Raw genomic sequence first — 18,322 nt, 5'->3', positions numbered from 1 at the left:
TATAGAATTGACTTAATGTCATCATCCTGATGACTCCTTCAATAGGAAAATTGTATAGAAAGTGTACCACTGTGCCTATTATTTCTAAAATAAATCATTTAAATTTATCTTCAGGTGCACGTTATAATTCATGAATTAGCTTCTTCACTCTCCTAAACACTAGTTTGTGCTTAGTGAAATGTGGTTATTTTGAAGCTTTAGAATCTTTCTCCCCAGCTCATAGCTAGTCTCAGTGGTTTCCTGGGGTCATATGTCTATAGGAGTTGGAAAAGCACTGATGACTTGGTGCAGGACACTGAAACCGGAGACATGCAAGTCTCAAAAATTACAAAGAAGCAAATTTAAGCTAATGCTTAACTTAGCAAAAGATGAAATGAGGTGTATGCATGTTCTAATAATTCTGAATGTGAATTTCTAAGGAATCAAAATATACTAAATAATCCTGTTTTTGAAATTTTTAGATTATAGCTATTTATTATTAATAGTAACTGTTATTTATTATAAATATAACTATTAAAGTGTATAACTATGATAAACAGAATTATAGAAATAGCCTTTGGTTTTAATTTAAAAGATATAAAAGTATATTGACTGAGCACAAATCTCAGATTAGATTTATTCTCTCTTGACTATCTTACCTGTCTCAGGGTTCATCTATAAATTAGAATCATTCTCATCATTTTTTCATTTCCTCAAGATGGTCAGTTTTACTTGTTTCATGAAAATTACAGGTTGGATCTAGTCTTAGGGAAAGTCATTGAATCATGGCAAATAGAGTTGAAGTCAGCTTACCTAGCTGTCATTAATTAGCCAAATATTTAAGAAAATGAGTCTGATTTTGCATCAACATTTTCTCATAAGTCATTGAGGCCAAAAGACTGTCTAGTTTGGTGTCTTCTCATCTTCACTATAGCTATTGATCCTCATGGATATCAGCCAGGTGATACATTGATGAAATGGATTTAGGTAAGCATTCAGTTACAGGTACTGAAGAACACATATACAGGTTTAAAAATGCTAATAAGTATGTTTATATTTAGTATTTGCACTACTACTGATGATATTGAATATACTGAAATTACAGCACTAGTGACCATTATTTTTTAGTTTTTCATATATTCCAGGCACACACATTATATCACTTATTCCATTGTACAGTGCTACAAAGTATGTATGATGGTGGTCACAGTTTTACAGATGATATCTTTGGGAATCAGAGACTCAGTGCTGAAGGTAACATGGCTTACAGGTGTTAGAAATAAAATAATTAAGAAACAATTGGAAATACAAGCAAAATAATTATTTTCCAATTAGTCATTCTCTGTAAAACAGTTCTTCCCTGCCTTTGTCTACCTTCAGATTGCAGACTGGGCAAAGTTTTCACAGCATCAAATCATTAAATCTCAATTTCTAGAAGTGACAGATAATCCTCTGGACAAGTTACCCCTAGCCCAAGAAGGAGCTGAACTAGTGCCCAGCCCAGAAGCTGTACTTTCCATCTAGCCTCTTAACTTACTCTGGGTACCCCAGAGTCTTTACCTGGCCAGATGTGTGCCAAATTTTATCTTCAGCTGGGACATTAACATAATGCATGTATGCAGTGTCCACGAAGGCTAAAGTCATCCAGAAACATTTTCTTCTTTTTTATGGCATGAACTATATTCCATATTCTCAACTGTCTGTCTCAAAGAGATGCAGGTGGGCATTTATAGGGATAGAAGAGAATGTGGACAAAACCACACAAATGCACCATCTTCACTGGGAATTTGAACTTGTCACTATCAGGATACAGGACAAGAATAGATTTTCCCAAGGCAGACAGGTACAATGAGAATCACTTCTAAGTGGAATTAACCAAGAAAGTGCATTGAGTTCTGGCAATATGATCACATGGTCATGATTTGAGGAAATCTGCCCCAGACATTGAAATTCTAGGAGTTGTAATGATGTGTTTTAACAGATCATTTCTCAATGAAGAGAAAATAAGGAATAAACCACTGCATTTTCAGAAATTTGAATGATGAATTCATTTTTCTGGGGCATTTTATTCCTGGTAGAACTTGTAATTTCAAGAGACCTGAGAAACATAAGTTACCTATAAAAGTAAACTTCATAGTTAAAGAAATAGGACTGAAATACAGTGATCATAAGATACAGCTACAAAGAAGGAACCTATTCAAAATTTGTTGTGATTTTCAGAATAATTTTGTAAAGTTGTTTTTAAAACAGAATTGCTAATGTAAGGATATGTCAGTGTATCAGTATAGGATTACCAATTAGAGATATTGGTCTAATGTAAACAAACAGATGTGAACTCTTATATAGGAGGAAAAGCATTTTTAAAACTCTACACAAGACAGCACCCTGGTCTCACCTCCCTCCTCACCCACACTAGAGATGCACACAGAACAGAGAAAGGCCTGCCCTGATCACAGTCTACTCTTGACCCAGTTCCTTGGCTGTGTCCCCACAGAGTGAACCCTCGGAATTGTCCCACCTGCCATCTTTCTGGTCTAGCAAAGTCCAGGTTGGTTTGCTTGTTAGGTTTGTGTTGTGTTTTTGTGTTTTTTATCTGTAGGATGAGGATCATCTTTTTCTGTATTGCTTGATAACAGTGGTATTTCTGGTTCCTTTGTACGAATTTGAATTCACTCTTTTCAAACATGTCCATATTTTATTGATATGTTACAGCTGTACATAATGATGAGGTGTTGTTACATATTCATACATGCCCACAATGTAACTATATAGTTTGGCTAAATTCACTCTCAAAAATATCCACACTTAGGAAAATAATAAGCTGTTAATATTCTGAGCAGTTTTTCCTGGGCGTGGCTGTGTTTGATAGACATTAGTCATGGCACAGGTATGCTCATGCTATAGGTTATAGAGTAGCATGTCAGAGAGCCAAGCACACAGAGTTGGAACCAGGCAACCTTGATCTGTAGCTCTGCCCTCTGCTAAGTCCTGATGTGATTTTTAGCAAGCCCTTAGCTCCCTAGATCTGTAATTTTTCTTCCATTAATTGGACCAGAAAGGACCTTCCCTACAATTACTGTGAAGATTGTTTAAAATAACACCTTGCCATTCCATTGCCCTAAGAAAGATGGTTGAGACATACAGTCATGGGGTTGCTGGTCCATTCTTATTTTGAAGATGAGGAGCCAGGACTCAGGAGACTGAGGACCTAACCAGTGTCATTCAGGCAGGCAGCAGTGGAATCTGGGACTCACACCCCAGGGTCCTGAACATCCTGCTCTGGCTGCCAGTTTAGAGAAGCAGTGGCTGAACAGTCCCACATGCCAGGTGGTTGGTGAGTCCCCTGGACCTTCTAATTCCATGAATCCTGATATCCTTAGCCATTAGTTTTATTGGTTATTCCAAATGAAGAACAGTCCAGCCTCATTGGTGTTATGAATCCCACATGCTCACTATCTTGGAAAATAGTATTCAGGCAGGGAAAGAAGAGCCATCGTTGATGGAAGGCCTGAGGGTGTTCCCATGTGGCCTTCCCAGATTTCACATTGAGCTGTCCTCAGGGTTGACTAGGGACACAGGCCCATATGGGCTGAGCTACCTGTCCAGCAGTCACAGAGTGGAACAGTGGTATCAGAGCTTAAACCTGTGCCCCTGGGCTCTATGGACAAAGCTGCTCTAGTTATTCTAATGACAAAAGCACAAAATACATCCCTGTCCCACCCAGAAAAATAAAAACTAGCATTTACAAAAAAAAGGGGGGGGAAGGTGGCCCATCATAAAGGTGGGGAAACCTGTGTCTGCTCACTGATCTGTCAGGTTCAAAAGCAAACCGAGATTTTTTTTTTTTTTTTTTTTTTTTTTTTATGACCATGGTGAAAGCCAGGGAGGTATTTGGGAATGTAGGAATTTGGTTTGTAGTGTGAAGAACACCCCCAGAAATCAGCATGTGAGATGCACCTAGGCACCTCTGTGGATGGGCATCTCTTTTCCTAAAGAATTATCAATACTTATTTTCCTTTAGCAAAACAGTTGAACCAAACAACTGTGTAAACTGGAAATGACCCTGATTGCCAGTTGTTGGAAGCCTACAATGAAATGCATTGTCCTGCCAGTGTGGCTGCTGGTCATGCTGTTCTCTCTGGTGATCTGCACTTAGTAGACATTCTTTAAACTATGTAACTTAGCAGCAGAGGTCAGTGCTGCTGTCTAGCGCTGTCTTTAGCATGCTTAGCCAGCCCAAATATATGTAGTCAGGTAAAATGTCCATCAATCATCACTGGACACCTCGGATAACTAAAAGGAGTGAGAGAATGGGTAAAATGAATCAAGCATGTTCACTGAAAGTGCTTTTATCTGTAGATAATCATACGGTAAAATTATCATATTTATATTGTCATATTTAAAATTTATCTTAATAGCCCGCTGTGATACTGAGAAAAGCTCCATTTGCATTGTGGAATATAGAGTTAATAGAGTGCTGAAACCTGGAATGCCCTGGTGTGAACTTCAGATGTGATAGGCCCATCCTACCTAATATTCATGCCTCGTATCCAGACCCTTTTCTAGGAACTAAAGTGTTAAATTTTTCAGTTTACCCTGAACAGATCCCAACAGAAGACAGTACCCTACAATCAGCATTATTTATAGGGACCAGTGACAATTGTGACTGAATTCTTCCTCCATAGATCCCTTTAGTGACCAGGGTAATATTTACTTGATCCTGGCAGTGCACTGTTGGTTTAGGAAGGTAAATACCAGGAAGGAAGACAATGGAGATGCGTTTTCGAGGGTCCTTGTCAGAGAAAATGTAAGAATTTAAATCAGACAAAAAGGCACATGGTCTTCCTGGCAAACAACCCCTCCCACAGCCCTGGCACTAGTACTGTACCTTTCTTCCTCCAGAGCTGTAATGATCACAGAAAACCCTCCACATGGTGTTTGTAGCAGTCTGGAGAGTTGCTTTCACACTCCCATCCTGTGGTTCAGATACAGAAACAGTTCACCTTTTCCTCTGTGTGTGTGTGTGTGTGTGTGTGTGTGGGCGTGTGTTTTGTTTGTGCTACTGGTTGCCAGATAATCATCCCTGAGGCATTTGTTGAATCCTGTACCCTGTTGTGTACTGGAACCACCCATGAGATCTGGGTTGGCATCCTGAGATTGTCACAGCCTCATTGGGTACCTGTACCCTGGTTCTTAACTGTCACCCTCCATGGGCAAGGGGTGGCACTGGTGGCCATTCCAGGGTGATAACTGGCTTTGGCTAGGTTGGGCAACTGACTCCAGGGGCCTGCATTGTCCATAGGGTACACTGACACTCAGAACCCAAGGTACCTCTGGACCAGGGACAGCTAGCTCGCATCTGCATCCATCCTGCAGTCAGCCCTGCTCTTGTCTCGTTTATGTGTCACACATCCATCCTGCAGTCAGCCCTGCTCTTGTCTCATTTATGTGTCACACATCCATCCTGCAGTCAGCCCTGCTCTTGTCTCATTTATGTGTCACACATGTTTGTGCAAATACTGAACCAGGAACCATGTCACTATTCAGACTATTCTCTGATCCCCCATTGTCGTGTTTGGGTTCTCCTGAATGTGGAATTTTACTTGAGAATCACAAAAGTAAACAGGAAACAGGAAACCAAAAACTTCAGAGTTCCTTTTATTTTCATTTTTATGCTGATGTATTTTGTTATCTTAATGAATATTCCACAGTCTCTGAGAGTCCATCTGAGAAAAGTAGAGAACATAAACCACGTAAGTTTTGAAAGTATATTGCCATGCCAATAGCAGTCTGACGGACATTTTCATCTCAGTGTACGGTCTTACATACATTCAGTTCTTCTGGTTGGCTAAGATGTGGGAATACTTAGAACTAGTTCAGTAACAATCATTCCACATCCATAACTCTACTATTGTTAAGTATCATCTTGTCTTGGTCAGCAACCCAGAGGCTCTTAGCTCTTAATATGCTGAAAATTCTACTTATTAAAGTACAGAGAAACACGATGTATCCCATTTGTTTACAATAAAAATAAATTTAAAAAAAATGCTGAAAATTATAATTATTCATTTAAAGACAGTTTTAGAATATTAAGCCCTAAGTTTTATTTTAAGGGCATGTATTTTTTCTCTCTAATGTTTATAAAATTAGTAGTGACCCCATGTTACATATATTAATTATGTACATGTGTATATATGTGCATGTGCATGCACACACATATGAGCAGAGCTATGTGTGTGTGTGTGTGTGTGTGTGTGTGTGTGTGTGTGTGAGATATTTTTTATTATTGATTTCTAAATATTGGTGTTCTTTTTACCCAGAAAAAATCATAATAAAACCTGCGGGTGAGAATCTTCATTCAACTGCACAAGAAAACTCTCCTTGGAAAGAACAGTACCCTTCTTATCAAAAACTGGTAGTCAAATCTCTAATACACTTGGAGAAATTTGGAAAAAATCCATCTGTTGAGGCCATAAATGGAAACCTGAATAACAGAGGCATCCAGTCTTTATCAGCAGAGAGTGATGATGATAGCTTTATGTTTCCTTTTGATGATGAAAGCGACAATGTGGATGATTCCCAGACCCCACTCTGCTCTTCCAGTGACAGCAGAAGTAACTCTGAAAGGGCAGAGAGTGGGTGGGGCAATGGCCCCAACTGTCCAGAAGATACCAGACCTCATAGTACAAAGTACATGTCAGTAGGTAAAAAAGATCTATTGGAAGTTCCTGAAATGAACACCGAAGGTAACAGATTTGTCCTTTGTGAGAAAAGAGGTGATTCCAACCCAGAATGGGGACAACCACAGAACACTGGTGTGGAACCCTTGGATGGTACAGCAGAGCCTGCCTTCCCTGAGACCAAGGAGGACCACCAGGAGAACCTGGCCACAATTGCAGAAGAGCCCAGTGATTTGGAGAAAGCCCAGGGGAACCTGAGTTTGCTGGTGCAAGCCATTGCTCTGCAGGCTGAGCGAGACTCTGTTTTCCACAGTACCAGCAAGGAGCTGGGCAGATCTCAGCTGGTGCACCTAGTGGGGGAAAGACAGCACACCAGAGTTATTGACATGGGCAGAAGACAAGTCATCTTTTACAACAAATGTAAGAAAACATCTTTTCATTCATCTCAGAAGAGCATTTTGTTAGGGTTAAACACATGCCTGTAATCCCAGTGGCTCGGGAGGCTGAGGCAAGAGGCTCTCAAGTTCAAAGCCAGTCTCAACAATAGCGAGGTACTAATTCACTCAGGGAGACCCAGTCTCTAAATAAAATATAAAATAGGGCTGGGGATGTGGCTCAGTGGTCAAGTGGTCCTGAGTTCAGTCCTGGGTACCAAAAAAAGGCAGTTCAGAACTGGGTAATAATTATTTTTATCGGTATTCTCTACATTATTAAATCAAATCGGGTTAGTTTTGCAGTAACTTAACACAGAAAAAAATATTCAGTGCATATATTTTTTTTAATGTAATTACTATTTAAAATAGATCATACCTTTAGAAACTACTTTATTGGTTATTGTTAGAAGTAAAATAGTACTTGTTGCATTTCAGATCATTTTAATTATCAAATCAAGTCCAGAAATTTAATTTTTCTTCCCCACCCTCCTTCAAAATAATCTGGCTCCTTTTGGGCTTCAAAATGATATCAAGTTACTTGTCAGCCAGGTGGGCTGCTCTGATCCTTCTTGGAACAAACTGGGTGTGAGTAGGTTTATGCAGTCTTACTTGCCCTTGAATGCAGGACCACAAATATCTGGGTCAATTGAATTGACAGACTGAACACACTTTGAGAAGACTTTAAAATTGGTCCTCTGTCTTCCATGGAGTATTCTGCCCATTTTCTTATCAGGGTCTTGCACCATATCAGTCCAGTAGATTTCAACAGTTATGTGGAATTTCCCAGGAGTCCCTCAGTGCCTACATGTCCCATTTAAGATGGTTATTTCCACAAGCCAGATTCAGAACTCCATGGTTCAAAATTTTTTTTTCATTTGATCTTAGGTAATTCTGAAGCTCAGAATTAGGGGAATAATATCTTAGAGAAAATCAAGATCCTAGATCTAAATGGCTTACCAGAATCCTATGTTGGTATGGTTTAGAAGTTCTCATTGTGAGGATTTATGCATAAATGAATTGTATATTTTTTAATTTAATTCCATTTGAGTACTCAGCTGCAGTCTTGATAAATACTGTCTTTCATCTGAGAGCTGAGAAAACAGAAAAGACTAAAACTGACAAATGAAGCAAGGAGCATGATCATAATGTTATGCAAACATCCTACAGAGGGTGGAAGTAGGAACAGAATTCTAATGACTGATGTGGGTTTCTGGAAAGACATTGTGTTCAACTCTGTGCACTCCCACTAATATGCAGTTTTTTAAAAAAATTTGCCTGTTTTCTTTTAATGAGCTACAAATCTGACAAAAAGATGAAATTAATTCCAAATTTTCCAAATCTGCAATTTCTAATGCATCATGTTTCATTGCTTATAAGAGAGTTTCTCCATTCTAATGACTCTGAAATCAGAAAGGTAAACCCTAGTTTGTAAATGGAATACAAAGTGATGTTTCTTCCTACAATTAATATCTTGACTACCAGTGAAATCCAGTGTTTGTAGAAACTTTTTGAGCCACAGTGTAAAATACTTGATGATCCTCTGGTTATTTTTATAAAGCATTTTAAACTTTCATTTTCAAAACAGTAGAATCTGTGTTTGTAAATGGTGAGTCACTTGGAGTCATACTTTAAGAAATAATAGAATGTCCTTTGCTGAAGAGGCTATAGGCATTTAATTCTGCAAGATCAGGGCTATGCTGATATAAAACGGACAAAAAAAAAGTCAAACCCATATTGCAGGGGAACTGTAGGCTTCAATAAGGATGCACATGAGTCCACATTAAATACTCACATACCTCTTCCTGGTTCCTGCTGGGCAAGCACCAAAGGGATTTTTCTATTCTGACATGCACTCCATATTAAATGAATATCCATCCTGACTGATAGCCATCTTCTTCAGGCAATTCTGACTTTGCATACAGTTTGGACATACAATTACACTGTTAAGAACACTAGAATGTTAACATATCATTTTACCCAAGGCTTCAGATGAATCAGCAGTTCTACAGTAAAATTCCAGCATACTATGGCTATTGAGCATTTAGAGACCATGGATCTCAGTGTAAGTAGAGTCACCATGTAATTTATTGCCCAGCTTATGACACTTTTTTAGTAAAGGGGGACAGTAGGAACTTGCATAGGACAGAACAACATATGGGAACTTCATAGCTGTTGTTATGAATACAGTCCTAGGAAAACTCACATCTAACATCCCTAAAGTATAAGGTCTCCCTCATTGTGCAGCACTGCAAAGAAAATAAAAAAGAACCAACTTTAAGAGGTTCCATGAGTTCAAACTCTGGTTCTCATCATGCAAAAAGGCGCCTCCCTTCAGAGCCTTTCATCTGCATCTTTGTTTGGGTAGACAAGGAAAGACATGAAGGAAAGATGCCTGACTCCACCTGGGCAGTGCCAGGCTGTGTGATCTCCAGCACCCTCTCTGTCTCCCCACAGACAAAAAAAGCATGGCACAGAGTGCAGTGCCTAATGCCAGACCTTTCCCTGTGGTTTAGAAACATGGCCCCTCCTGGAGATCTGAGAGAGGAAGGGCATCAGAATGCACATGGCTATTCTTGGCTCCCTGTGAGCAGCACTCCATGGTGGAGTCAGCCCCTCTTTGTTCACTTTAATCAGACTTCAAGGATTTTGAATAGGGGTCTACAGATTTTACATACCTAACTCACCTTCAAATTTGGCACCAAATTTGGATTAAATATAAACAGATACGCAGAAAGTCATGGAACATCACAAACTCTTAATATACCTTTTTTGTCCTTAATAATAAATACAAAGACTCATGCCTTCTGGTGTCTGACCCTTCTTCCATTGGTAGTGCTTGCTACAACTAACCCCCATATAATTAATTGCATCACATACGACCTACTGTGCCCATCTGCCCAGGATGGCGGTGACATGGTATCACAGAGGCTTGCCTCCTCACAGTAGATTGCCCCAGAGACTCACTTCATCCTGTAGCAGTGGCCTGTTCCTGGAGAAGGAGCATACCAGTAATTCACATCCTTGTGCACAGAGTCCTTTCCCATAGTGCATCCTGGAAGCTACCTGGGTAGAATCACATGAATTATTGCAGGTCCTTTCCCATGGCAGCTTCCTGGGCAGAATCAGGGATTATTTTATTTTTGCTTACAGCATCAGCATTCTCTGTATTCCCATTGCTTTGTGTGCTGAGAAGCATGGAACCCTTCTGCAGTCCACTTTTCTCCCTCTGCTAGGGCTCACAGTCTTCTCTTTCTTCTTCCAGACACCCTGGATGCTGAGGAGAAACACTATTCCCTGTGACTGCTATCATTCAGAGCATGATTTAGGGGCAATTTTGGCTCTGAGACAGTATTTCTATCTTGTGCTTATCTAACCTCTCCATCACAAATATATTAATTTGTAATTACAGCCTGGACCACGTTACTGACCTCCTCAGTATTCCTGTTTTTGCTCATTTATGTTAAGTATTTATATAACCTTTTATCTAACCCTCAGTACTGTGAGTGCCAGGAAAATCATAAACTGCTGAACTTGTCTTTGGTCCCCTTATCTGCAGCCTGTTGTCCTGTAGCAGCCTGACTGAATGTGTCGCAGGTGACTCTTGCCCTGCCTGGATGCACCTGAGAGCCACAGCACACCTGGCTTCTCAGCAGCTCCCTCCATACCACCAGGAAGGTGGTCGCTGCCCTCTACACCTCTGTCTCTGAAAGGCCCCACAAGGTTGTTGCCTTTCCAAGTGGTGTCTTTGCATCAGTCCCCAGTCCCTGCAGTAAGTCAAAAGCTTGTCACCCTGGTCACTGTGCTTGGAGCCTCAGTGGCAGCACACTGGGGATCTAGCAACTCTGCAGCCCTTGGTTAGGCAGCACAAAAGTTGAGTCCTGACTTATTGTTTGCCCTGCAGGAAGCTACCTCTGTTTATGCATGAGCTACTGGGTGACCCTCAACCCCAGGGCTACCTGCTGCTAGGGACTCAACAGGGACAAGGCCAGGGAGGCCTTTCCCAGGTATGGTAGTTTATTTTAATTTTGAATCTGACTTTTTCCTGACTCTTTCAATAGGAGGTAGTTTGGAATAAAATACATTCTTTCTTCTTTTTCACTTTTGTTTTTCTTTCTGCTTTTCTTTTCAGGAGCCTGTTCACCCTCTGGCAAAGGGGTGATTTTTCATAATGAGGCTTTAACTGCAGTATGTCACATGATAACTGAAGACCATCTTTGTATTTTAACCTCTTCCTCCCTTGTCCATCTTTGCTTAGGAAACCAGGGAAATTGCAAATGTGCTTTACATTTCCACAAATCTTATCTAAGGTTCTTTCTCAAGGCCATGTGGAAAGAATGTTTCTAATGGTCAAAATGAATGAAGTGAGAATGTCACCTTGCCAGGTCACTGTTGAATAGGAAAAGAAGGAAGAATGACCACATGGATGTCTCCATTGATTTCTCTGTAGATTCCCCAAGGCCTGAAAAAAGGAGGAGCCAGTGCCCCATCCCTGGGTGTGATGGCACAGGACATATCACTGGGCGTTTCCCCCACCACCAGAGTCTCTCAGGGTGCCCCCACAAAGTGTGGCTTCCCCAGGAAGGTGAGTACACCTGTCCTAAAGGTGGGGTGCCACCTTCTAAGTACCCACAGTATTGTATGTTTTCTCTTACAATTTGGAATGAGAAATGAAAACAGTTTTCTCTGGATCAAGCGGTTTCCTGGCTGTAGGTTTTTAAAGTAGAAAGGATTAGTAGAAAATTAGAAAATAAGGCCAAAAGGTAAAGATAAGATTGCCATTGAGAAGAGAGAGTGTTTCCCACGCTTCCTAGGATGGGGTCTCTTTATGCCACTGGGGAACACCCAGGTGAGTCAGGAGGCAGGAGCAAGAGAACTTCAGGCCAGAAGAGAAGCCTTCATCTTCTGTATAAAGGAACATACAGGCCAGGGTAAGTGGGCTAAGGGTTTCTGGTTCCTCTAGATCTGGGTATAAGGTCTGTCCCTATTCTCTGGTCCATGACCCTAGGGTAATTAAAGAAGGAAGACCCGGAATATTAGAACCAAATCAGCCCCTTCGGGTGCTGGTTCCAAAGTGGTTACTTGGCACTTTAAGACTGTTCTCCACTGATGAACTGTGTGCTGCCTTTAGGAGTTGGCTCATTCTGGGAGGAGCAGTTCTTCCTGGGTGAGCAAGTTCCAGGTGCCAGAGCATCACAGTACAGAGAATAAGCCACCCTGCCCTGTGTCACACAGCTCTTTCTCGCCTGAAGCATGGCCTCCAATATATCCGGGATCAGGTTCAGCCACAGCACATCACAGGGAGGTCTCTAGCACCCTTGTGGCCTCCACTCGCTGAGAAAGCATGTGCTCTGCAGTGTTGTCCTGGGACATCACAGCTGAGAGCCTTGAGCCAGGGAAGCCCTTCATTCATCTCCCCATTGCTGCCCTGCTGTGAACTGGGTCTCTGCAGATGAAAGGGTTGCCACCTTCCGGGCTGGGAAGATGTAACACACTGCTTGAATCTCTCTATTGAGACACCTCTTGGGCCACACAAACTGGAAGAATAGGGGCATCTTAGCATCCCCTTTCTTAATACCAAGAGTTAGCAAGTCACTAATCAAATTCATCCTGTGCTACTTAGTTAGCATTCCTTACACTGATTCTCAGATGATTCACTCAGCCATACCCTCCTTTCTCCTTCCTTCCTGGTTCTAGGGGTTGAACTGTGGGACACTCTACCTGGCCCCTTCTGTTAATTTCTTTATGTTGACATGGTCTCACTAAGTTCTTAGGACTGGTGTCTAACTTAGGCTCTTCCTGCCTTAGCCTCCCAATTAACAGGGGTTACACACAACAAGTACTCTCAGCCATACTCTTGCCTACACATCCACACATGACAGTGGATGGTGATTGGAGAGAGAATCAAAATAACATCATTTAGGAACTGAAAAAGACCACAGGCAGAACCTCAAATTGGGGAAAAGGCAGGAAGAGCTATGTGGCAAATATTGTTCTCCAAACCCTCCTCCAGGGGAGAGCACATATTTGTGGAAGAAAGGTCATGGATGTTTCAGTTTAAATGAAATATTAGCAGAGTAGAATTAATTGTAGGCTTAAATATAACTTGCAGTTCAGAGCAATGAATACAGAATGAATCTTGCTAGATTTAATTTCTGAAGTTCTTTTGTGCTTATTTTTTTTCAACTAAGTATATCTGGGAAGGGAGCATAGTAGATTATGTAACTGAAGCATTGCAAAATTAAGAAAAGAACTTGTTGATTTTTTTATATATTCATGGTAAATTACTCTTCTCTTTAATGTGCTATTTTTTGATTAGTTCTTGCAACACGTGAATATGTGCTCAAGTGTCCCACCCCAGGATGCACAGGAAGGGGTCATGTGAAGAATAATCGAAACACTCACAGGAGGTAATTCTGATGATTTGCTAATCATGTTACATTTTTAAAAATTGAAGCTTTCCACCTATCAAATCATGGGCTATGTGTTATCAGAATCACTCCATCACTATCAAATAGGTTACCACTTGAAATAAATAACTATTCTCCACTGATGTCATCCTGCATTGTGTATAATTGGGAAGGTGGGAGGTTGTACTCCATTCATGTATGATCTATCAAAATGTATAAATGCATTCTACTGTCACATACAATGAAATAGAACAAATAAAATAATTAAAAAAAGAAAAAATTCTGCCAATAAAACGGATACAATATTCTCCTAAAAAAAAAAAATCTCAACTTTTTCAGAGTCCAAAAGAAAGAAAAATCACCCTATTATATCCTTTCCTAGAAATTTTTATATTGGTAGCCAGTTTCAGAAATGAAACACTGTTATATTTGAAGATCCTGGAGTTATATGTTCATGTAGTCAGACAAACAGAACATATTTTCTGCTATTCTGGAAGTCCACCATTATAGTGTTGATACTGAAGGTAGAGGTTTATCTTGGGTTCTACTCCCTAGGCATTAAGAAAGAATCAGGTCAGCTTCCATACACATGACTTGACTGTTAACCAGGCAGGAAAGTGACATCTTTCCATTGAGATTGGAATTAAAATAAAGCATTTATGTGCATTTACATTGGAATCCATTATGTGTGTGTACGTGTATGTGAAAATGCTGATCATTTTGTGTGTGCATTTTATATTATGTGTAGACTGTGGTTATGAAGTTCTGTTTGACTGATAAGCACATAGCCAAGAAAATTTCAGTTTAAACTGCAAGATTCAATATCTCAAATTATGATGAATATCCTAAGAAATCAGAGTTACCCTGCTGAAAGGTATAGTTGGACCCACTGCATTTGGTATGAGCACAGACTGTTTATAATATTAAAAGTTTCAGAATCATTTGATTATTTCTCCTTTACATAATATTTGGATTTTTAAACATGAGTTTTTTATCTTATCCCTCTGAGATGGGGTTGGGGAACAAAGTAGTGTGCAAAACCCTTTGGGGTCTTTTCATGTGAGAATAGTGCAAAGTGAACTGTTAATGTCAATTAACATTTAGTGTGCCAAGAGGCACATGTCGGAGCAAATCATTTTATCATTTTAACTCACATTCTCCTGCTTTTCTCTTTTGAAACAGCCTTTCTGGTTGTCCAATTGCTGCAGCTAGAAAATTGCCAATGTCCCTAGATAAATATCTGCTTGATTCCTACCAAATTGGACCATGTCCTGACCAGGCGTACAGGTAGGAGCTCCCAGGAAGTTACTGATGCTCTCTTCCTGCCAGAGTTCAGCTCTGCAGGACCTCAGCTCGTTTATGGGTCACATCATGTGGCCTGACCCTCATTTTCAGCCACAATGGCCCTCTGTGGGCAGCTCGTTGGTAAGACTGGTATAGGGAATGATACTTTCTTGTAAGTGTACTAAGAGATACTACAGAAATTTAACTTGAAATTGGTCTCTTTACAGAGGAAACACAATATGGGTGAGTCTAAAAGGAGCAAAGCATTCAATAACACAACATTAATCAAAATTATGATTCACTCATATAACACATCCCTCATGTCAGGTGAACTTCTCTTGGTGATTGACGTCACCTATTCTACCTGAAGAAAATAATGTCTTAGACTTCTCATACCCACTCAAAATTTGTGGTATTATATGTTGATCCTGTGTTCCTCATATACATACAGTTTTTCAATGCAAACTTCTATTCCATGATGGATTGCTATTAATAGAATAATTCCCATTGGTCCTTATAGCTCCCAGATTCTTCATGGTATCTATCAGTTTGAAAGATCTCACACCTAAATAATAAAGTACGTATGTTGATGTTTAATGTGATGGTGTATGTCTATTCTACAAAAATTATTAATGTAGGAAGAGCGATTTCAGGTTTAAGAAAGATGTTCAGATAACTGTTGTTAATGAGGCAATGGAATGTCACAACAGCTCTTAAGCATTTCAGTATTTTCAGGACATAGCTTCCATTAATATATTGTTTCTATATATTTAAAGAGTCAATATTGGCATTCAAATCACATGAATAAAAAGCATATGCCAAGTGAATATCATGAATTACTGATTAAGCAGCAGTTAGAAATCTTAAAATGGGGATTGTAGGTAAGTATTACTGTATTCGCTAGTTTCACCCTAAGTAGGTAATTTATCAAATATAGAAATACCATGAATTTTCAGTTTGTTTCATAAAGGATTTTTTTTTTAGATTAGAAATTTTCTGCCACTTTAGGGCTATAAACCAAATTACATATATAATAATAAAATTCACTAGTCCTGCAAATATTTTCAAATAAAAGAAAATTTCCTTTCTCTAATCCAAAAACCATCATTCAAACTTTGACATTCTGATGAGCTGGACACATTTTGTTTAGAAAAAAAATAAAACTGTTTTGATATTGCTAGATTCTAAAAGTTTGTGTGTTTAGGTTCTCTGACCATTAGAACATTTATATTTTCTTTGACTAGAACTGTACTTCACAAATATGATGCCTTTCTTTAATCCAAATTCAATAATTCTACAGAAATAATTAACTCATTTAGCTTGGAATAGAATAATTATATTGAAAAATAGGATAGTTATTAGAGTAATATTGATTAATATTGAAATGATATTAGTTTAATAGATGAAATATTGCGATATTATTTTGAAGTATTGCATAAATCAGCAGAATCATTCAGACCAAAGGTACGAAAGCCTCACAATGTGGAACTCACAATTTGAGAACCAAGTCGTCTGCCATCTGTATTGTCCCAGGAGACATGAGGCATGATCATGGCATTTCACTGCTAATAATTAACAATTTTATAAGCAAAACATGCATAGTTTCTCAGCACCTTATTCCACACTTCAGTTACACAGTGACATGTCACTCTTCTGTGTTGAACTTAAAGTGCTGAGGACATACTGCTCATGACATCTTCATGGAGTAAATGAAGATTGCATATTCTTAACTTTGCCAGTGGAACACTGGGACGTGGAATATGCAGTAGAAATCATAACCAGGCAGAGTTCAAACAGCCCTCCATGTCTCACTCCATGTCAAGAGTACTCTGCCAACTCGGATTGTGACCCCTTCTTGTTAATGTGCAGTGTCTCTGTGGATACCCTCAGGCAGTGACCCTGTATCTTGGAAAGTTTGACACTCACACACTCATGATGATTACCTTGGATTTTGAATTACTTCCCTTCCTCTCTCCAGGACAAGCTTGGTGGAGCAAGCTGATTTCAAATTCCAATCACTATGCATCACTTCTCCCAGAGCTACAATATTGAAAAAACAGAAGAAGTTTGGAAAAGTGCCATTTGATTATGCTAGTTTTGATGCCCATGTCTTTGGTAAATGTCCCCTTGAACAAACAGACCAAGGAAGAAAAACTCCACGATTTCCTGAATGTAAGCTTCCAATTCAAATTCTAACACTATTCCCCCAAATGCATCCTATGTATGTGTATGTGTGTGTTTCTATGTGTGTGAGTGTTTGTGTGTTGAGAGGGCAGCTTAAATATACTATGCTACTTAAATATGACAGGAAAATATATATATTGTGTAGGAAATAAAATAAATTGATCAGTGTTACTGCTTTTATGCTGCAGTTACACTGTGTGGTGAATATTTAATGAATTAATTATTCCACAATTATTCAACCATTGTTGTATCCAAATACAGTCATTCTAAAGAAACATGTAATTCACATTTAGCTAGGATTAGTTTTAGTATATTGCAAAATGCAATGGCTATTTTAATAAACTATTTTTATTTATGTTGAAATAATGGAAATCTAACAGATAAAATATTGAAATGTCATTCAAAATATTACTTAGGTCAGCAAAAGCATTCAGGTTGAAGATGGGGGTGGGGTGGGTGAAAAGTGTAAGAAGAGATTCAATTCAGGAATCAAGATTTATTTAGAGGAAAAAAGTATGTGTTGGTATCTTATATAAATATAAGAATTAATATAAAAACAATTTAAATGAATTTAAATTGTTAGTTCTGCCATATCCATCTGGAAGACATAACATGTAAAACTTGGTGTTATTACTTACCTATTTCTTCAGGTTGTTTAGAGTTCCTAAATATTCTAATGAAAAGGTCAGAAAATAAATGGTGGGAACAAACAGAAAATGTTTTCTGCATTAGATAGCTTAACTTCTATTAAGGAAGAAACTAAATAATTACCTGGAGTCCTTCAGAGACCATGCATTTTTTTACAGTGATACATACCCATGAAATCCATTAGTGCTCAAACCAAGACTGAGTGCTGAGTATCTACTTCACCATGTCAGGTTGGTCCACGCTTTTATAGAACAGGTTGCTTGAAACCAACAGTGGGGCTGGAAGTTAGTTCAGAGGCAGAGCACTTGCCTAGCATGTTCAAAGCCCTTTGTCTGACCCCAGTACCACAATTAGGTTTTACCTAGCAGTAGATAAACAGACATGAAAGGACTTCATCTGTAAGTGAGGAGTACATTTTACTCCAAAAGTATTTTACCTTTCTTGCCAAAAGAAATAGGTTCAAGCCAAATTAAATAACCAATGACAACTAGTTAGATTCAGGGAAGAAAATGTTGTCCACCATATTTCTTATCTGTCTATTTAGTATTATAGATAAATAATTTTCTTATTTGTGTACAAGATATATATACAAACACGTTTAATTCACATAAAGCCATTTAATGAGAACATTCTATATGATCACATAATATGGATATTGATTTTAAAAATGACAAAGCATTCAAAGACATTTTCGCATTCAAAGACA

The 18,322-nt window shown here is 39.0% G+C and overlaps 1 protein-coding gene across 1 annotated transcript in view; it reads left to right on the top strand.

The window, feature by feature from the left end:
* The window catches only part of LOC124973010 (suppression of tumorigenicity 18 protein-like), a 56,767-nt gene that overhangs the window by 768 nt on the left and 37,677 nt on the right, over nt 1-18,322 (top strand). Inside the window, 5 exon segments of the mRNA XM_047537217.1 lie at nt 6,300-7,079; nt 11,541-11,675; nt 13,410-13,500; nt 14,683-14,787; nt 16,763-16,956. Coding sequence (XP_047393173.1) covers nt 6,300-7,079; nt 11,541-11,675; nt 13,410-13,500; nt 14,683-14,787; nt 16,763-16,956 — 1,305 coding nt within the window.

The sequence above is a fragment of the Sciurus carolinensis genome, chromosome Y (assembly GCF_902686445.1).
Source record: "Sciurus carolinensis chromosome Y, mSciCar1.2, whole genome shotgun sequence".
Lineage (NCBI taxonomy): Eukaryota > Metazoa > Chordata > Mammalia > Rodentia > Sciuridae > Sciurus > Sciurus carolinensis.
This window is presented reverse-complemented; position numbering and strand designations above follow the sequence as displayed.